This window comes from Tenrec ecaudatus, chromosome 3, assembly GCF_050624435.1.
Source record: "Tenrec ecaudatus isolate mTenEca1 chromosome 3, mTenEca1.hap1, whole genome shotgun sequence".
Taxonomy (NCBI): domain Eukaryota; kingdom Metazoa; phylum Chordata; class Mammalia; order Afrosoricida; family Tenrecidae; genus Tenrec; species Tenrec ecaudatus.
In genome coordinates this window covers 127,004,133-127,026,893 of record NC_134532.1, presented here as the reverse complement: position 1 = coordinate 127,026,893, position 22,761 = coordinate 127,004,133, and the positions used below count along the sequence as shown (strand labels likewise).

General features: G+C 44.0%; 1 protein-coding gene across 1 annotated transcript in view; it reads right to left on the bottom strand.

The window, feature by feature from the left end:
* UNC5C (unc-5 netrin receptor C) overlaps positions 1-22,761 on the bottom strand; it is a 448,382-nt gene that overhangs the window by 127,149 nt on the left and 298,472 nt on the right. Inside the window, exon 3 of the mRNA XM_075544874.1 lies at positions 11,567-11,710. Within this exon, the coding sequence (XP_075400989.1) occupies positions 11,567-11,710 (144 nt within the window). The remainder of the gene's footprint in view (positions 1-11,566; positions 11,711-22,761) is intronic.

The following is a 22,761-nucleotide window of genomic DNA, read 5'->3' as shown; positions in this document are numbered from 1 at the left end:
CATGGGACAGAGCATTGGGGAAGTCAGTGCCTACTCAACACAGCATGCCCAGGTAACTTCTCACAAGAAGGGCACAAAGTCCTGTCTCCTACCAGTGACAGCCCACGAGCAACTCTGCCCCACACTTTCTAAAATAGATGAGAACGGTGTAGAAAAATGGAGGCTGAACAGGCTATAGCTTTTAACATAACGAGTCACACTGTCCCCTGAGCACTGTGAGCTCTGCTGATTTGTGAAGGATACAAGAGAAAACATCTGCAAGCAGATGTGGGCGGGACAAATGGTTAGCTTTAGACATGGTGTGGCAGAACCCGACCAGGGGTGCTGCACCAGAAATGTGCAGCCTCAAGATGGCATCCAGGAAAACCGGCATAGCAGTTGGAGCTGTAATGCATGGGGTGGCCTTGTGGGTGTTATGGGTGACAGGGGACCACGAAGGCCTGGCCCTGCATGCGGTTATAACTCCCCGGACACTAAGGAATCCCGGTTAGTTATCCCCCAGACTTCAGCAGATCTCACTTTTAAACAGGCTGATGGCTGACACTGTGTAGAACATGACCTGAAAATTCACCTGCGTAGGAGTCAGACAGGTAACATCAATGGGAACAAGTCAGGCATAGAATTTCCTTCTTCTTCTGGAAATACAATATCCATATTTTGTTTTTTCTTTTAAAGTTTGAACTTTATCCCTCCCCCTAAATGTTGATACACACATGGGTATAAAATAATGCACTCTACTTTACCTTGTTACCTGGCTCTTAGTTCAGGTTACTAGAACAGTGGACCGTGTATCCATATTTATTTTTGAACACAGGTTTGGAAGGGGTATTTCATGTAAATTTTTAAAAAAACTACATCCTGACAATTTAGAACTAGAAGAAAACACATGCGAGGGCCCACACTTTTGAAAACCAACTCAAGAAACTGATGACCCATATTGCGCTACATCTGTAAGACCACTGATCTGCCAAACACAGTATGATGAAGGCCCAATTTACATGACTATTTCTGTGAACTTTCCCCTCTCAAACACAATCTCCAAGACTTTTTCCCCCCTGTCCCCCACATCGGTCCTCTCCTGATCTTCTTACTTTCAGATATTTGACCAAGGACAGTGACTGACCATTAGGCCTTGGCCGGTAGAGTGATTTCTGCTAAAAGGATTGCCTATATAGGATCTTCTGAATTATTTTATAATTGTTAATGTATGCTCCCATACCTAATTCTGAAAGATTGTTAGACAGGAAATTAGAACTTCAGGAGATACATCATTTTAAATGCCTAAAAACTATTAGAAGAACATAAAATGTCTTGATGGCTGAAAAGAGAGTTTGTCCTCCATTCTGTAATTTGTGAGGACACCCCCCCCACAAGAATAAAAATACCTCTATAATTTTTCCAAGTGCATCTCTTCATTGTTATGGTGTGTACAGTATACCTGGGGCTTACTCAGGGATAGAAGAAAACAATTGTGAGTGGTTAAGTTCTGTGTTCAACTTTTATTCTTTTAAGCAGAAATGGCAAACATTTAGCACCATTGCCTCCGCCTTCCCGTCTAGCTCAATGAGTCCATAGCTCCTTGATCGTGATCCTCTTTGCTCTGGGTCTGGGTTTGGCCCCAAGGCTCCCTCCAATACAGGGCTCTGGAAAGTCTCCATTAAGCAAGAGCTAGAAGTCAAGGCTTGATGCCAGTGCATCCCCTGACAGAGTTCACTGTGCAAAGCTTCCTGATAAAGGATCTAGTGCCATCTTTCGACTATGATATCACAGGTCAGTTTCACTTCGAAGAGACATAACCCTATCCAGGTTATTAATAATTGTTTAAAATTTAAGAATTCATTGCAGTCCAGTATATCTTGATGCTTACAAGTTGTTGTGAGTTGCTGACAACTAACAGCTTTCAACTGATGAGGACCTCGTGAGGGCAGAGTTGCATTGTGTTCCATTGGGTTTTCAAGGACGTGACCTCTGGAAAGTAGACCACCAGGCACTTCTGGGAGAGCTTGAAATGTCAACCTAATATAGTTAAGCACTTACTTTTTGGGCCACTAGCTTTCTTGATTAACAAATAGTCCCCAACAACCAGACTCACCACGACCAGGTCAATTCTGATTCATAGTGACGCCCTTTAGATCAGGGTAAAACTGCCCCTGTGGGTTTCCCCGACTATAACTCTTGATGGGAGAAGAAAGCCTCATTTTTCTCCTTCACAGTGACTGGTGGTTTTAAACCACTCACCTGAATTTTTCTTCAGTTCTTTCAATTTGAGATATTGCTGAGCAGGTTCTTTCCTTTGGTTTTCTAACTCCAGGTCTTTGAATATTTCATTCTAATGCTTGACTTTGTCTACTCTACTATGGTTGGATAGAAGCACGGCAAACCCCACACTCCATACCAGACTTACCATGCCTTCCAAATTGCTTTAGTCTTAGCAAAATGGTTCTAACTCCGGGGGGATTCTGTACTTATAAGAGATGCGTGTTGTCGTTGTATGCTGCTGGCCATGTAATGTACTTCCTGACACAGTCTTGGCCTTGCGCTACTTGCTTTCCATAATACATATGCTTCTTCACTTCAAAACATTTTGGGTTGATTCTTTTACATGCCCAATGATGAAAGGTATTAAAATATTTATCAATTTAAAACTTTAAACATTTTGGTGAAATTTCAAAGTGATCCTCTAAAGATTAAAATAATGCCGTGGTTCTGTAAAGTAGGACCACCTGTGTTCTTAAAGGGGAACAATGACTGAAGAGCGTGATGATGCTGTCACGGCCCAGTGCAATGTGACTCACCCCATCACGCTGTAAGGAGGACACTGCTTCTGTGAATAGTCCAGGGTTGCACATTTGGGAAGACTACAGGAGATTTTTGCAGTGTTCAGAGCAATGGGTATTTATCAAATCGAACAGTATCTGATTAAGACCATAAACCCACTGCCATAGAGTCAATTCTAAGTCATGGCGATCCTCTATGGGGCTTTTAGGACTATAAATCTTTCTGGGAGCAAACAGCCTCATTTTTCTACCACAAAGAAGCTGGTGGGTTTGAAACTCCAAACTTGTGCTTTAACTCATAGCACCAACAGGGCCCCAATTTAATGCCATAGAACCCTCAAACTTGTCTATGGTTTTGCATTCAAGTAATAGATAATCACATCTTGCCTGGGCTTACGAAAAGCAAATTTTCATCTAACAACTCTGGAGGTCTTCAGTTCAACCCCCACCCCACCCCCGACCCCACCCAATTGCATGGGAGGAAGATGTGCAGTCTGCTTCCGTAAAATTTATAGCCTTGGAAACCCCACTGGGCAGTTAGTTAGTTTTCTGGCCTTATGAGTTGGAATTAACGCAATGACAATGTGTTTCATTTGTTTTCATCATTGATTTTCACAGGTAAGACACAAAGCACAAAGAAGTTGAATGGCCTTTTCTCTTTTCATTTGCCTTTCTTCCTCAAATATCTTTAAAAGCAAATAAAACAAGAATCTACAAATAAGCAAAAATGAAACACAAGAAATTCCCTCTATGCTTACATTAGAAAGTACAGGCCTATGCTGTGTTTTTCAAAGCCTGTATGACAAATTAGACTGTGGCAAGACAGTTTCTTTAAAGCTGAGATTCACCATGTCCTACCTATGGGACTTGAGTAAGTTACCTAATATTTCCATGTTTCTGTTTAGTTTTTTTCTTTGTAAAATAAGGCAACTCATAGTACCTACCACATAGCAAAGAAGTCTCTGGCTGGGAAGAACAGTTAACTGATCAGCTACTAACCCAAAAGTTGGCAGTTGAAACCTACCCAGAGGGGCTTTGGAAGAGGGGCCTGGCGATCAGTTTGACTGTACCTACATGAGCTTGACTCACAGCAGAGTTAATGACAACCAGCAACAATCACATAGGGTTGGGGTGGGGACTACAAGGGCTCACACCCATAAAAACCCAGAACGGTACTCGGTGACCTCTAAGCATGTCAACAACTTTGACACGAAGCTTCTTAAACCAGCAAGAACAGAGATGAACAGATTTCACCGCTGTTCCTGTGGCTCTTTCCTGACCTCCTGTTGCCGTTCAAAGAGCCAATGTCTTTGTCTACCCCGAGGAACTGCTGAAAACGTTCACAACATCACAGTTCATACACATGGACAGAAGCCAGCACGGTCTTTAAAAGAATCAGCCGACGGTAATCTTGGCGAGGTCGTCAGCGGTGCCCTGGAGGGCAATCTCTCACTACAGAGACCGACCATTTAAACAGAGAACTCTCCAGCGAATGAATCCCTGCAGAAGAGAACTACAATTTCTGCCATTCTTCTTCATTTTCTGACTTTGGGGCATTCCTTGGACAACTTAATTTTTTTATTTGGATAGGCTTACAAATGGGATTTTTTTTAAAGGAAATATTTTAGAGCTAGACCTCCAAATGACATCCATTACGGAGAAGAGGAAAGAAAAACAACATGCAAGCCACTCCTTTATATTCATATTGCATCTAGAGTTTCATAAAAATGATTATATGTCATCACAATATTTTTTAACCTATGTCTTAGGGATAAATAATAAGAAACATGCCAACTTTATGGATGAGGGAACTGACATACCAAAAAGATAAGAATTTTTTCTCATAGTACAAAAAACAAACACAATCACTGAAGACACGATGAGTTTTATTTGTGTGGGTTTTTTTTTTTTTGTAAAGAAGTATTTTAGCCATAAACTTCCTTTTCCATGCAGCATGGAACATGCCTTTAAAGGCATATTTTTGTCTGGTGGGTTACTGGTCCTGCCTACGTACACATATATATGGTTTCTCCCAAAATAAGACTTATGAGAGTCATTCATCAATTAAATGTCTACCTTTCACAATAAATATAGGTTATGAATGCCTATGGATTTGTGAGACTTCCGTGGCATTCAGCTTCCCAAATAAAAAGACCTCAGAAATGCCTCAGAAAATACAGGCTGACACCATATGGAAGGTCTGCTCCTGTTTAATCTTGAACTAGAAATATTCCCATGGACTCTTCAATCCAGCCATCTCAGTTTACATTGCGTGAAAAGAAGTACATTTTTGAGTTCTCCCTCATGAACAAGCATGTTATGAAATTTGCAGGTGATCTCATCCGATGTGAAACAGGAGTCCCTAGGAGGTGCAGTGGTCAACGAGGTGGGCTGCTCACTGAAAGGGTGATGGTTCAAGGTCACCCAGAGCCTCCTTGGGAGAAAGGTCCGGTGAGAGACTTTCACAGAGCCAGTCCCGGAAAGCCCGATGAAGCACTTACTTCTACGACGACGCACATGGAGGTTCGCGGTCCTTTCTTGCCTTCTTTTCTTTGGTTCTGAGCAAAGGTTGTCCTTTGGGAGCAGGGCTATTTATTTTTTAGTTCCATCTATTAATTGATGAAAGGTGCTTTCTGGGGACAGTTTTAATTTAAAATTAGAAGTGTGTCTTAGGGCCATAGTCTTGGGGCTTCTCCATTCTCTTTTACTGTCTTTTAAAAAATTAATTAAGTAGTTTTACGCATTCTAACCAAGAACTTCTATTGTGGTCCCGGCCACATGGTCAGGCGTGGTAGCTGGGCACCATGTAGTTCTTCTGGTCTCAGGCTAGGGGAGCTTGTTGTTCTTAGGCCATTAGTCTACTGGACTAATTAATTCATTCCTTCGATCTTTGGTTTTCTTTATTTCCATTTGCTCCAGATGGGAAGAGATGAATCGTTATTTCTTAGAAAGCTTTAGCTTTACTTTAGTGCAAAGAAGAGCTCGAGGTCTTTTCAATGCTGTAAAGCAGCACGCACAGCAGCTGCAGGTGCCTGGGAGGACGGACTCGTTAAGAGTAGGGTTGGCTTAATCATTTAAAAGTGAGGGCAAAACAAACAAATCAATCAATAACAAGTGAGGGCAAATTTGCATACATCAAAGGGCAAGTAGGAGTTGTCCACAAATCAGATATTGATGATCTGAAGAGTGATTTTACTAAAAAAAAAAAAAAATGTGGTTGAGGCTCACGTCCTATCTCTATTGCTGTTCTAAACAATGTGTTAAATATTGTGATGTTGCTTTTTGGTGCCAGCAGCCTGGTGTCAATGCACCGGAACCCACGTGACAGAGCAGAAGTAAGCACCAGCGTTTTCTGGGCTTTGTCTTTTATGGGAGGAGATCACCAGGTCTTTCTCCGACAGAGTTGTGAGTGGGCTTGAACCACCAAACTTTGAATTCGCAGCCAAGTGCTTCAGTGCGGTGCCACCGGGCTCCTTCCGAGTCACAAATACAAACACGGCGTACTCAAAAACTCCAAGGGCTCACATGGCCTTGTTGAGCCCAGTGGAAGGACAATGAGTTGTGGGAAGAGAGCAGAGAGGGCCACGCTGAGCATCCTTTTAAATATTATCTCCAGGAGCTATCACACGCCTTCCGCTAGCCTTTCTGACAATGCTCGTGATTTACTGGTTTCCTCGCGTGACTAAGGGCAAATTCTTGGGAACTGTCCTAGGAGCATTTCCAAGGAGATGGGTTCTCTATGCATATGAATCCTATTATATATAACTCAAACACTGTAGGCAAGGGCTGACCCTGGGGAATTCTCGATCATCCTCAAGCACTGGGAAAGAAATAGGGTCTAATTTTAGGTAAATCAGCAGAGAAATCCAACCTGTAGGATTGACAGCCCAGGTCCAGAACATGGGTTATGAGAATGATGTGGTAAAATAATTTTTAAAAAGTGATTTAAAGTTGAAATATATATATGTATATATTTAATGTTTAGTTAGAATCCCTGTTTCAAAAGATGCATATACAATTGTTTATATTGTTATTTCGTTATCAAGAAAATGTCTTATCTACTAAGCTTCATAAGCTTCATTTGCTTTAAATGTAAAACAACCCTATCATTTACAGTTCATGTTTGGTAAATTCATTGCTCAGAGGGGTTAATAACCTGAACAAAGTCACACTAGTAATTTATGGTAGTACAATTTGAACATAAGCCAATCTGGCCCTAGACCTTCTGTGTTTAACCATCTTACTATCCTGCTCTGTTCATGTCCGATTCCTCCCCACAAGTAACACAGCAAGAATGCAACAATAACAGTCGTATAAAATTAAGACATTTTCTGAAGAAACTATGCTGAATTTTTTTTGCTTTAATTACATCGTCCTACTATAAATTATCCAATTAACCTTCGAATTGACCCCTGTCAAAGGGCAACAGCTCAAGAAACTGGTGGCCATTTACTATAAGAATTCTACTTTGGGCAGACACGATAGTGTCAACTTGATTTCTATGAAAGGAAATTCTCTGTCTGCCACGGGAGGGTCAGCGCCCCTGCAATCTGGCACAGACAATTTGCCCACGTCAATGTGCACGTTATGGTTTCATTTCATCTCTGCTACTCCTAACTTTCCTGTGTCTAGATTTTCCCCTATCTGGATTGCCTCACAAAGTTATTTTTATAATTGATATAGTGTGAATGTATGAATTATTTTAAGCACTCAAACAAATATACGAACAGCCAACATTCATTCTGTTTTATACACTGCTGTCAACAGAGCGTTTCCAGGCAAGAACGATGGGCCCTCCATAGTGCTCTTGACGGACATCAATCTAAATTAGGTGAGAGGTGATTGCACTTACTTAACCTTCGCATCATGGCTATCTTCACCTGAGATGAATTTACACTTTAATGGAAGCTTATGTGATGGCCATCTGTCAAGTAGGGCTGGGCAAAGAACCAAAGCTCACTTGCTGGAGGGCAGACGAGGGAACCCCACAAGCTTGGTGCAGCACTACAAAGGACCTGCTGGCTAGAATCAGCCTGGCTTCGGAGATATGCCCGTCTTTTCCCCGTCTGGATGTAACTGATAGGAGTCAATCCGACATCTGACGGTGCTCCGTGGCCACACGAGACGCCAGCCAGTACTGGAATGACGGCGGCCAGCCCTGTCGTCCTCCTTTCATGCCAGGGAAAGGGGCTGTGGCCGCATTCAGCTCTGACTGGAAGAGTTGGTTTTCACGCTGTTTGAAAATGTCAAACTACATCGGTACGCCAAGAAGTAAAGAGTGTTTTAGAAGACATATCACTGGGAAAGATTAGGGGTTTGCAGTTATAGATTTAATTTTTATCTGGAACAGAAGAATATAGGTACCTATATTAGGAGCCCTAGTTGCACGGTGACTACGCACTGGGTGGCTACCCTCACAGTCGACAGTGCAAACCCCTCAGTCGATTCTGGGGGTGGGGGACTCTCTCCACCCCATAGAGTCACAGGTGAGGCCACCCACAGGGGCAGCCCTACCCTGTCCCCTAGGGGCACAGAGGCAGAACCGACTCACTGAGAGTCACTGAATTTGTTTGTAAAGTGTATCATGTTATTGATACCTATATTTATCTTTCGCCTTGATTTAGAGCAAAAGAATTTATTACAATTTCTTCACGAGGAAAAGGGTATAAGGATCAGCAGTAGAAATGTCAGAGCAACCTTCACCGTTGGAAGGCAACGAAAGCAGTGGTTTCCTATCATTGCCGACCGCTTCATCCGTGGAGCAGAATCCCCACTTCCTCCAGGAAAAGAAAAGACAAAATGCACTTGATGGCTTACGACGTCAGAACTCCTTGAGTTAATTGCCTTCAGATATTTCTTGAACAGTAAACCAAAATTAATCCTTGAGGCCACCTTGTAGCTAAATAACAAATTAGCTTAAGAAATAACAAACCAGACTCAGAAGAATACTGCTTTTACAAATCACCAATGTGAAAGCAAATGGTCAACAATTAATTTCAAACAAAAATGAAAATGGGGGGGGGGAGGAGACTAGATTAATGGAAATGGTTCAACCAGAATTGGAAGAATGAAGAAGTTCACACATTCAGAAGATTGTAGCCTTTGTCACTGAACAACTTGTGCAGAGTTCTGAATGGGAACTTAAACGGTTGTGTAAACCTTCATCAAAGGTATAAGATGAATCATCTCTGATGCAGGTGTCCAGGGACAAAGAGGAGATGTGGGTGTGTGTCCAACAGCCACCATGAATGAAGAGCCAGGGGCAGCGTGTGTCCTTTGGACCCAGAGATCCCTGAGACCTGAACTTCTTTGTTCCAAGAAGCATAAAGCTGTGACACCAGAGGGCCCAGCACCAGGGGCCATGGCACAAGAAAGAATCGCCGGCTTCATGGCCCATGAAACAAGAAAAGGAGCGCCTTTAGTCAGGAAGCTGGCTTGCTGCGTGGGGTTCCTCCAGGCACACATTGAGAAAGCTGGGTTTGCTGCATCAAGAGCAGAGCTGAGCACCCAGGCTGCCGGGTGGTCGGCTCTTAGGGATTCACTGCAGCATTGAAAGAGCTTTGTAAAGATGGCCACTGGAACAGAAGCCAAGGGGTCACACGGCTGAGTAACCAACGGCCGGGAAATGTGTACCTGATGGCACGTCTGGGAAGAAGCTGCCCTGTCCCAAAGAACTACATCCTAAGCATTTCTGATGCTGATCAATTCCGTAACTGTGCTTTTGGTGTGGGAGTTCTGTGGTCACTGCAGTGAATTTTACATCCAGCAGAGGAGACAGTGCTGTGGAGGGCCTGTGGTATCAGAACTGGTGTAAAAAGCTGGGGCATGAAGTTTAACATCAGCCGCATAAGGATTGACCTTTAAGTTGTGTTGAGTTTGGTGTCCTCACCCCACCCCTTTGAAGTCAGAGGAGCTTCAGATGCCCTTTTCTCATCCCCTTTTTATGCAAACATTTCAACAAACATCCCTGAATGTTATTTAAATTCCCCCACCCTCCCCTGCATGCACTCCAGGGAAGTTCTCACCTATCTTACACAATAGCCATTTAGCTGTCACCTTGCCTTGACCTTCACCTTCCAGGATCTACTCTCACACAGCTGCCAGGAATGATCATCTTCCAATGGAAGTCAGACCGTGAACCCTCTGCTGAAAACACTCCCACGTGTTCCTGCTGCCTATTAAAAATCAGAGAAGCTACAGGGCCTCCACGGCCCTACTCCTCCGCAGCCGTGTGCACTCGCACCCCCGTTCCTAGGAAGCTCCCCTCAGTCCTGAGTCCCAGCATCTTGGTATCAGTCAGCATATTCCTGCTTCATGCCATTTGTCCCTGCGACACACCTCTTCTTCCAATTTACTTTACCAACTTCTTCCAGACACCTTCCCTAAGTACAATATAACTTCCTTCCTGACTTAGTGCACTTCCTGGTCGGGGCCATTTTCCACGTACCAGATCATTATTTATTAGATCTACAGTCTGCCTTTCCTCACCAGATCATATATCCGCGAGGGTGAAGATAAAATATATTTTGTTCCTGCCTGCACCCCAGATACCCTGGATGCCCCTACAACAGAGGAAATGCTTGCTGAATAAATGCATCTTTAAAAATTATGAAAGATGGCACGAGAAGGGAGAAATTACTTAGCTGGAACATTTGCTGGGGGCAAGGAAATCAAAGTCTTTTAAATCTAGCGCAGCTAGAGTATAGAAATCCTTTGAGGGTGGAGCTGAAAACATACATTGGGTATGCAAAATCATAACATATTGTGTATGACATTTTAAGGGATTTGATTGTCTCACAAACCACTTTAAAATTCTAACTGTGATGTGACAGAAGTGACACGGGACCCTCGCTTTCAGAAGACTGCAGCTGTGTGAACACGGGGGATAGCTTGGGAAGGGGGAGGACGACGGCCACAGAGACGTGCTAGGATATGTCCAGTGGCTTCAGCAGGGAAGAGGGGAGACGTGAGCGGAGAATCAGAAGCATCACTGATTGGATCAACAGAACGAAATGACAGATCAGATGTCAGGGATGGTGACGTTCCTTCCAAAATGGCACGGAGCAAAATGCAGCTGGAAGGGGCTCGGATACCACAGACTGCTTGCATTGAGCTCCCACGTGAAGATATTTTTCAGTGCAGAACCCGAAGACAGATTGCGGCAACATTTATTAAGAAAATACTTCCGTGGGAAGAGCAAAGGGCTGCGTCTCCCTCCTGGGGAGAATACACACATTCCCACATGAAAGTATCTGAGACATTTCATAATAAAGATACTTCTCTCTAGCAGTTCCTACATTTAATTGATTCTGGAACCCTATTCTGTGAGTCACGTTCTAACTACTCTCTGAATTTAATTCTCTTTGAAATGGTACAGTTTCGAAAATAGTGGTGCAGGCCAGTGCATTAGAACCCTTCAAAAAAATAAATAGGAAACCTTTGTCTGGGCAATCTCTATTTCTAATAGCAAACCTAGCAGACGGTGTCTTAACAAATTGGCAGAACAGATTCATTTAGGGAATGTACTGGTTTTCCCAGAGTCTATTAAAAAACGTCAAATTATTTTTTCTCTCTTTCTTTTCATGTCCCTACAGAAAAAACAATTCGTTCCTTGCAACAGGAAAGAACATGCTATTTGGGTCACTTAAGCAGGAAGTATGGAGCAAAAAGAAGAACCCGGAGCATGTTCTGAACAGGAGCTCTAGCCAAGGACCTTGGATGATAGGTCAGCCATCGTCTAGTTTTCCACCAGCTTCTGAAATCCAAGGTGTCAGTCTGCAAACACTTACAGGCGATGCGCACATAGGCTTTCCGGCTCTTCGTGGTGCCTGCTGAGCTCCAGGCCACACACTGGCACCAATAATCTTCGGGCCCAAAGAGTTCTTCCACTTGTTGGCGTGAAATCTCAATGCTCACTTCTCGGACAATGAGACCTAAGATGACAGGAAATTTCAGGTCAGGAGAAGACATAGATTAAAGAATTACAAAACATCAGGATATAAATGTGTGTGTATTTTTTGTGCCCCATGATGTTTCTTGGCGCCATTCTGACAGCAACCAATAGTGCCTCTTAGCTCCTCTGATTTTCTCCTGGCTCCACTTTTGTACTCACTCTTGTTTTCATTTCCTGCTTGGATCCACAGCCATGCCGGTGGAAGCAGGGGCCAGTGGATCCAATTACACATTGCACTGGGTAAGTCCTACCCAAGCTCTTTAAAGTGTTGAAAAGCATGATGTTGCATGGATGAATATGTGTGTGTGTGTGTGTGTGTGATTCTCTGATAGTACAGTGGGCTATTAGAGATTGAGAAACCAAGGGAAGAAACTAATTCAACAGTGGGATGAGATCAAGTTGACCCAGCCAAAAGTCCAGGTCGTATGCAGCCTTGAAAAACACTTGCTCTTTAAGCCCAATGTTAGATAATTTTATCAATATTAACTAGGAAACTATTGAAAATATGAATCTTGGGGCACAAACTCAACTCACTTTCTTGCCATATTGCATCACAGGTGACATGAGTAGTGGTGATGGCTTCATGAGATTCTAATAATGATAATTTTAAAAAGCAACATTTGAAAACTTAACCAGAAACCTAGGAAATGTTCAAACTCAAAAGCGCGCTACGGGGAATGATCACCCCCCAACAGATATGCTCGTCTGTGCTTTTCTACTGAGGGAATGACCAGTGTTTCCCACGGAGCGGATGGAGTCTGAGCCACACGAACGACTGGGCCTTGAACAATGTCCAGTAAAGTGGGTTTATACTGCCCAGGGGCGAAGATCCTGAAAGGACCACCCTGACCAAAAGCCTGCTCACGATGGGCAGCCTTCCCACAAGTCGTGGTCCCTGTGTTGGTGCTGACTGCGGCGATGCCTTTCCCGGAGGCGTCTCTGGGCGCACTGAATTCCTAAACCTTTTGCTTGGAAGCCAAGGGCTTCACCATTTGCACGGCCAAGGAACTTCTCTGTCTACCGTTAAGTGCACTCAAAGTTGCTTTATATCCTTGAAGTTAGGAATCATGTTTCTATCTATACAGCAGCCAGTGTAAAAAGAAGATACCCCACTTTCTCACTCCTCCATGAAACGGGGGTTTAAGTCTAGTTTTCCAGCCAATGCCCAATGAAGATAGCCATCTCCGAGGCAACAACTCGAACCTGGAATGAATCACATCACTTTTCCTCCTGTTCACCACTGTAATGCGGCCCCCTCTTCCCGGATCTAGGAAGCTGAGCCGTATTGAGCAAAGCTCCATCTTCCGTGTTCCCTATCCACCTCTCTCTGCTCCACTCCTCTTCCCCCTTCTCCAATGCTTCATGCTTTTGCCTGTTTTATTTGCTTTTACCATCCTTCTTCACGCAGAAATTTAGCAAATGGTCACAATCTTCTTCTTTTAAGGTCGCTGCCGTCAATTTACAGTCACCAAAGGGCCCATTACCTGCCATGTGGATTTCCTGAGGACCACAATGGCTCTTTCTAAAACGCAGAGCAGCAACCAATGGGCTCAGGATATGAAAACCACAGACAAATATTTTGTGTCCCAAGATGATAACCTCAGGTTTCATTCCTCCCCCCGCCGACCCCCCCCCTCACCCCACTCCTCTTCCCTTCCAGCCATTACAGGAAACCTAATTAAATGCTAGGGGAACCTCACTCAGTCCACTGTAGCCTTGAGCCCAACGGGCTCGGGGCTGCTTCGACCGACCACAAATCTGACGCCTTTTAAGAAGCCACACGCCTTCCCCTTGCTACAGAGAGTATTCATCGTATGAATGTTCTGAATTGTGTGGCTTCGGCCTCCCTGCCGGCGCTGGAGTCCAGCACACACTGATTTTGTGTCCAGCTACACAGGAGCTCCATTCAGAAGGAGGAGGATTGATTACAAGCTGTGTACAGTTGGTCTATCCTAGGGTCCAAAGTTTACATTCCAACATTTGGTCAGCAGCATGCGAACAAGGAAGAAGGGAAATGCAATATTTAAACACTTCCAGCTCAGAATCCCTAGCATTGCATGACTTAGACTGAGCTGGTACAGCATCTTTCATTACCATAGGCAAGTTCATTACCTATGACACTTTGTTCATCAAGCTGGAGCCTTGTGGTTTAGGTACATGTGGGTAAAATCATTTCTCCCTTGAAAGTAAAATTTCAAATCCGCTTGAAGTCTCAAGACGGAAAAGCAAGCTGCCTTGAACTTTGAAATGCCATCAATGCCACTTCCAAGGGGAGCTGCTTGGACGAGTGTTTGGGAATTAAAAACAGGTTTCAGATATGTAGTGGAGGAAATGCTTCTTACTACAGGACGTACTCAAACACAAGTGTGTATTTTCCATCGTGTCTGATAACATCAAAGCTTCCCCATTGCTGTGAGCCCTTTAATAGTGGCACCTTGAGCACGCATACTGTCTGGAGTTTGCAGTGATTTGCTTTTATAATGGGATTCCTCGTGGTTTGGGAGTCAGAGTGCAGGAAAGCAATTAGCAGGCTCCACCAAGAAGCCTCAGAATGAGCATGAGCATGTCCTTGTTAATGGGAGTTTCAGATTATCTGAGGAATCCAAGTGCAAATGAGATCCTCTGGTTGGATCATTGCGAAGTACATAAATATGGTAATAGAGCCTGGTAAATGGATTTTTATCACTTATCTTCAATATAATTTTAGTTTCGCAAAAATAATCATCGTCATCAGAAACCACAAAGGGTGTTTTTTGGTAGACCATTGTAAAGTGGTCACAGATAAACACGTCTTATTGTACAGTTACATAAAACAACGTTGATGTTATTGCTGTCATTGAGTTGATTCCAACTCATTGAGACCCCATGAACAACACTGATGATCCTGAGAAATTTATATTTCAATTAATAAATATTCAAAGTCCCCCAATGCCAGATATTATACCATGTTCCAGAAATGTAACAATGGTTCGTTCCCATTTCCAGTCTCAGTCTTTCATTCCTTTGGGGTAAGAATATTTTGTTTCCTGGGTCATATTCACAAAAGGGCATCATTTAAAAAATTATTAAAAACACAGTCATCAAGTAGTCCTTTCTCATAAGGCTTCTGTATTTCACCTTTTAAAAAATCTTCATCCAACATTTCACTTAGGTGAAAAAGTAGGCTTGGGCTGTATTCCTTGATTCACACCAGTAAAGGCTAGGGGAGCTGCATGTGACAGAGTAGTTTGGAGACATTGCGCAGCGTTGGGCAAGCAGGGTCGGTACCTCTCCTTTGGCACTGACTCCATGGACGAAGAGCTCCAGAGGTCCCTCACACCAGTGCCTCTCCACCTTCCTCAGGCCGCGAGTCTGGACGACAGCGCCTCATGTGGTGGTGACCTCCAACCACAACATTATTTTCGTTGCTATTTCATAACTATAATTTTGCTCCTGTTATGAATTGTAATGTAAATAACAGATATGTAGGATGTATTTTCACTGTTACAAACAGAACATAATGAAAGCATAGTGATTTATCACAAAACAAGATATAATTATATATTGTGAAACGTGTTTTCCGATGGTCGTAGGCGACCCCTGTGAAACGATTGTTCAGCCCCCAAAGGGGTGGAGAGCCGCTTCCCTGGAAGAATTCACTGGGGTACATTCAAGGTTCTCATGGAGGTTGGTGGCAAAAGTACAAAGCAGCAGGAATGGTTGGTCTGGATTACATGAAGGTGAGTCAAGAGGCATTGCTGTAAAATCACAGAAAACTTTATTCAACACAAATGTCAAAGACACATCGTTTCTAGACACATCCTCCATGTAGGCTTGCGTACTGCCGGAGCGTCGTCCGCCTCTCTAAGCCTTCCCTCATAACGACTCTGGAGGACAGGGTAGACATGTCCCTGTGAGTTTCTGAGACCGCAGCGACGGGACTGGAACGCCAGTGGAGCAGCTGGTGGTTTCACACTGAGGACCCTACATCCCGTCACGTAACTACTAGGCCACCAGGGCTCAGTACTGATTTGATGGCAGTGACTTTGGCTTTGTGTTTTGGTTTTTAAAAAAAACCTTTACTGAAAACCCCCTTGTTCTTTGATTTACACCACATCGATGCATCAGTCTGGCATCTTCATGGGACGCAAACTGAATCCTCTTCAGTGGCCTTGAGGTTGAGGGCGCAAAATTAGAAACCTACAGGGGTGAACCCAGGGCTGGAGAGTGGATACGGTAACATTTTCTAACAACGTTCTTGTAGGACCGCCCGGTGCAGCCTCCCAGAGGGAGCAGGTAAACTGCGTAACAGAACAAGGCCTCAGGACAACTTTTCTGGCCATTTTCTCACTGAGTCAGTTTTCAACTTTCTTAAACATCTTCCTACTCAGCCCAGGCTGGTCCTGTGCTGTTTGAGAAACCACTCTGGACTCCTCCAGCGATAAAGCAGAGAAACAGAACAGTTTCTGTAACCCTCTCAGCTGGCCTCTCTTCCTGGAATTCCCGACTCCGCAGATTCCGCAGACGCCACTGCTTAGATCGGGTCATTTTGAAGGCACTGCATGAGATTCAGGCAGGTGTATTACCGAAAGAACAATCTGCAGCCACCCACTGCTCACAGGGACATGTGTAAGCATATTTCGCTTGGAATAAATGCAGGCACGTAAGAATTGGAACCCTGGCAGCAATGCTCATATTGCAATGGCTCGCTGAATGGATTTGATCTCTTTGTAAGGCTCAACCCTCCTAGCCCTCCCTAACATGATAAAATATACATCTGTGTGTGTGTGTGTGTGTGTGTGTGTGTATTGAGTCCCAAGAACCTTGATGTACTAGTCATGTGTCCAAAGGAGGTGAGACACAGTTTTGTCATCTTTCTGAGGAGCATTGTGGCTGTACTTGTTCCAAGACAGAGTTAGTTTTCGGGGGCTGTTTCCTGGTAAGTTCAACATTCTTCACTACCACCAAATGTATCAATTCTTGCCCAGTCTTCCTTTCTACTACCGAGCTTTCCCATGCATCTAAGGTGCAAAGAAAAAATGTTGGAAAGCGAAGGTGATCCATCGAGGACCATGGTATTTTCAGTCACCTCATGTGCATGTGAAGGAGCCTTGGAGACTTATAGGGTAACAGCTGCTAACCATGAGGTGTGCAGTTTGACACCACCAGCTGCTCTGTGGGAGAAAGATGAGGCTTTCTACTCCTCTAAAGAGTTACAGTCTCGGAAACCCAAGGGGCAGGTCTACTCTGTCCCTCGAGGGTTGCTGTGAGACAGAAAGGACTACATGGCAGTGGGTGGTGGGCTTTGTATGTGCGTGTGAAAGCTCCATAGTAGATCAGGGAGGTTGGGGTAAGGACCCTGGATAGGGAAGCCTGAAGAACAATCAACGCATCTGAATTATGGTGTTGGTGAAGAATACTGAACTACGGACTGCCCAGGGAACAAATAAATCTCTCTAGGAAGATCAGTCAGAAAGCTCCTCCGCCAGGATGGTGAGACTTCGTCCACATTAGCAGGAGAGCTCAGACCCCGGCAAAGGACATCCCCCTGGTAAAAGAGGACGGCCCTCAACCCCGTGGCTGCAACATGGCTCAAACACACCAGGGACGTGACGGTGGCACAGGCCTGGGCAGTGTGTCATTCTGCTGTGCATGGAGTCCCCATTAGCAGGGACTGTCTTAATGACACCGGAAACAAGAGCAGCCATAATTCTTCCCGGGCTGGATTCCAACTCTGGACTGTATGCCTGTGACTAGGAGCCCATCTGGGCTATCGGAGATGGTAACTTTCCTTTTTTAAATCAGTTGGGATTTAATACATGTCATCTCATTCCAAATTTCAATCATGTCAAGTGGAATGTACAATTGCTACCACAATTACTTTCCAAACGCTCCTTTTCTACATGGACTCTTTGACATCGCCTCTCATTTACCTCGCCTCCACCACTGTACCCTCCTGGACAACCCCACCCCCACCTCCGCCTCAAACACTTATTCTACTTGCTGCCCCTCTAGGCTCATCAATCCTAGGTTCATTTAAGACTCTTTGCAGGTGAGCAACTGGTGGTTTCAAACTACTGACCTTGCAGTTAGCAACCGACAGTGTGACCACCAGCGTTCCAACGACAGGATTAAGGTGGGGTTAAAACCTGAATTTAGTAGAGACTATGAACAAAGCCAACTGTTTCTCTGGGGGCATCTTCAAGACGACCAGAGGGTGGGACTGAAGACCCCATCCTTCATTTTCCTTGGGGGAGAGGAGAGGGTATGAACGGTGAGCTAAAAGAGGAGAACCACCCCTCCCCCAAAGCCAGTCCTCCAGATGCAGACACCATCTGGGGCACAAAGAGAAGTCCTAGGACCTCTTTGATCTCAGTTTGAATTGGCAGCGGCCTCCTAGACCGGATGCACCAAAGTTGGTGGTCCAGAGACTTAGCGGAGCAGTGCCAAGCTTACGGGGCACCTGCTCCTCATCTGGCCTGAAACCGTGGGACGGTGGCACAGAGCAACAGGCAAACTGCCCTCCTGGTCCATGGAGGCAGAGCCCAGAGACCATGTGGCTGAAGACCCAAGAGAAACTTGGTTGCTGGCTGAGGAGAGGTGCTGCTGTAGACCGATGACCATATTTTTGCTGTTTGCTGATTCTGACTTATACTTTAGGAACTTCCAGACCTGAGTAAGTACTACAACTCAATGTAAGGAAGACTAAAATCCTCACAACTAGCCAAATAGGTAACATCATGATAAATGGAGAAAAACTGAAAAGGGTTGAAGTTGTTAAGGATTTTGTCTTGCTTGGATCCGCTATCAAGGCTCATGGAAGCAGCAGTCAAGAAATCAAACGATGCATTGCCTTAGGTAAATCTGCTGCACAAGACCTCTTTAGAGTATTGAAAAGCAAGGGAGTCATTTTGAGGATTGAGGTGCACCTGGCCAGAGCATGGTATTTTGCATGGTCTTACATGTATGCGGAAATTGGACATTAAATAAGGAAGACTGTGGAAGTATTGCTGCATATGAATTATGCTACTGGACGAGAATATTGAAAAAAAGTACCGTGAACTGCTAAAAGGACAAACCGACCTATATTGGAAGAAGGAAGTCCAGAGTGCCCCTTAGAGGCAAGGACGTCAAGACTTCCTCTTCATACTTTGGACAAGTTGTCAGGAGAGATCAGTTCCTGTTAAAATAGAGGGGCCGCGAAGAAGAGGAAGATCCTGGTCTCACCAAGGATGGCAATAATGGGCTCAGGTCAAGGAACAACAGCGAAGGGGGCACAGGATATTGCAGTGTTTTCTTTGGTTGTGCATAGGGTCACTGTGCATCTGAACTCCACAATTAATTTCCCCAATAAATCCCCTGACTCGTGAGTATGTCCTGTGAGTTCTGTGAGTCTGTTACGATGGATTATGTGATGCAGTATAGAAGTAGACCAAGGGAGAAGCGGTTGGTGTCTGAATAGGGAAAGGATGGAGTATGCAGATGTGTCTGTCCCCTGCCTTGTGGAAATAGGGAAGCCAGACGAGGTCAGATACGGCCCCCATGCCATGCTCATTACCACACTACTGCTAAGATTTTCTGTGGCTCGTTTCTCAGAAACCAACTGCCCTTCCTTATTTCTAGTCTGGCTTAGTTTGGAATCTACTGAAACCTGTCCTCACTGGGCTACCGAGCAAGAATGTGGACTACCAGCAGCAAAGCACACAACCTCACAGCCACACGCAAGTCACCACAGCACACCACACTGACAGAGGAGGCTGGGAGAATCAGCTGGGCAAGTTTTACCCCTTACCAAAAATCCAGAGCATGATAATGGTAACTCACAATGAAGATGTTTTATTGGCAAAATTCAAAATAACAAAAGATCAGATGTACTGATCAGCTAAAAATTGGTGGAGCCCCTGAAACTGTGGCTCTCAGACACTCTTTCATCCTGGGACTGAACCTTGGGGATCAACTTTCAGCTCAATAATACAGAGGGTTTTAAAGTGAGTAATATCATCAAAGAGATAAGTTATCCTCAGTACAATCAATCATAGAAGGCCAAAAGGTTAACATGTGTGCTCCCCCCCATCCAAAAAAAAAAAAGGTCAGACACTAGGAAGAGGCTGGAAAGGAGGCATGGAAACAGGGAGCCCGAGAGGATGTGGGGAAAGTGCTGTTGCAAATTCAGTGGCTTACAATCCATGTCCCCAAACAAAATGTATACAAACTGTTGAACAGAAAACTAATTTGCTTTGTAAACTTTTAGCCAAACTACAATAAAAAGGGAAAAACAAAACACTTTTGTATTTGCTTTTATGAAGTCATTTGGCAATTTCCTTTAAACTGCTATAGGAAGACACTGTCAATTCATAATTACCAGCTCCTCTGGAAACTGTTTTACACGAGATTAAAATGTACTTAATGTATAAGAAGGCAATCTAATTTAATGAAGATTATTTTTTCATGTGAGTGGGAATTTCAACTTATATTAGTTTTATTATGAATATACTTTCATGAAAGCTATATTTACCTTTTGAGATATATTTATCTAAAGTTAAATAATAATATGAAAGGACATCAAAGTTCATAGGAATTGAATGAAAAGATAATAGAACGGTTTCGCTAACTTTCTGTAGACTCCTTGTAGGACTAGGACTACCTGGTTCAAGGAATTTGGTTTGTGTTTCATTGTCAGGCCCCTGGTCTGATTGTTTCCTGTGTGTGAGCCCCTTGACTTTGCTTGGCAGCCTGTATCAAGGGGAAGTGCCTGCAGGAGTTAGAGATTATGTCGACTAGACACTACTGGCTAGGGGTGGAGTCAAACTGTCAGACGCCTCCTTGGGCATGTGGTCTGTTGCCGGAGGAGAGTGAAGGACCCTAGGAACCCCCTCTCTCTGATTTCCCCTTCCTCTGCCTCCAGGGGTAGCCTCAAGTGGGTGCCCTGCCGTGTTTCCACTGACCTTGAATCCACACGACTGCGCCCACCAACATGTGATCTACTTGCTTCCAGCTTCACTTTCACAGTCAGCCAGGTGAGTCTGAAGAGGGCAGACCTATGGCCTTGAGTTGGCCTGGGCGGGATGTGCCTCCTTGATATAAAGTTATGAGCGTCACTGGACTTGTTTGGTTAGGTGCTAGCTCCTGGCCAGGAAGGGGTGGTCCACCTGGATTGGCCCATCTAGGCCAGGAGAATGCGATTCAGCCAGTGGGATCGAACATGCCTCCCAAGGGTGCCCTGAAAAGCCAGAAGTTTGCTTGGTGCTCTCCGCGCGGCTGCTACACAATGCAGCCAGACCGGGCTGCGATCCGGCCACCGGGCCGCGGATTCTGTCTGGCGTGTGTTCCATTTACTATAAAACCTGACACTGCTTCTAACGTTCATCAAACTCACTTAGTCACAAACCAGGTTGCAGCGTGAATTCTTTCTCGCATGAAGCCAAAGGATGAGGTATATCCCTCCCATGAGAGATCTAACTGTTTCTCCAGACAACGCAGCCTAACATAGTTTGATTTTTGCTGCCTTATTTGTTTAGACCAGAGGATAAAATATAAACCGGGCAGTGTAACTGGGATGGTGTGACTTCTAATGCTTCTTGAAAACAATATGGACGATCCTAATAAATGCCTCCCTTTCTCCTGGAAAACTGCCATTTCTATTCTAAGACATTATTAAAATAGAACGACAAATGACACTCGGGGTTCCCTTCTACTTTCGGAGTGTCAGGTTCGGGATGGCACAGGAGAATGAGTTGTTCTAGTTTTTTTATTTTTTAATTTATTTTTGAGTTGTTCTAGTTTTTAATGGACTTTCAAACCACATCTCACTTGAGGATGCAAAAGTTTGAGGGATACCTGGGCTGGTGGCACAGAAAAGGGCATCACGCTTTCTTTGAGAATGAAAGTGAGCTCACGGGACTCAAGTCTTCCCAGGGTTAGTCCATCCTTTAATTCTTAATTTTCACTTTGATGATCAAAACAAACAAAACTATTGAATCTCTCTGCCAAGAGGTCTTTCTTTCTGAGTTCTAAATGAGAACTGAAATGCTTCTATAATTAAATTCTGACGTTTGTGTCAATGTTCTTTAGAATATAAAGAAGCAACTTTGTAAAAACATGAAAATGTGATAGCAACTTATTTATTTATTCTGGAAGGACACAAAGAACATTCCAGTGAGTTAGCAAATGAATTAGCTTTCTAATTATTTCCCACAAAACATTAAGCCAATTACTTGTATTTGGGTGTACATTTGCACCCTTTCCTTTGGAAGTCTAATTCTTAATAATGATCGCTATGTAATGACATATCTTCCTTTAGATCCTGATTCATGCATTTCCTACGTAATTTTAAGAACACGTAAACAAACCAAGAGTCTTGGAAGTCGGAATGGGGATAACAAGGTGTTCTTGGAGATCTAGTCACCTAAGTAAGTATGGATTACAGAACTTCCGGTTATTATTGTGCAGTCATCCAGCCCGGGGCTGCTTATTGAGACCGTACTGTGTTAAGTGTTCTCCTGAGTCCTGCGAGTACACTGATAAAACAGATCAAGTTCCTGCCCTCTTGTGAGTTCTGTCCCTTGGGCATCTATTTTGTGAATGGTATTTCCCTAGGTTGGAAGTGTGAATCCACTCAGCAATGTCCCGGTGATGTATGTCAGAAAAATCAGTCACTGGGAACCCCAAGGAAGTTACACTCTGACACCCAGAGTCACCTGAAATGCGAATTGCCTTGACAGCAATTGGTTGGTTTCCTAGGTAGGTATATTCATTTATGCATCCTTTATTTAAAATTTCCATCAATTATTAGAGATAAAATTAGGAGATCTTTGTACACAGGGACTGACATATGCATTCTGTAGTCTCCCTTCTAGGAATTGATGCAAAAGCATCCAACTAGGGTATGCTCTATAAATTAATGAGCTATATCTACAAGTAGTCTCCAACTTGAGACATATTCGAGTATGGCAAAGTGCCCTTACAACTGTTTATCTTTTCCCCCATACATCTTATGGTTGGTAATCTGTACTATAAGCAATGTTGTAGCACACAATTCAATGATGTTATTGT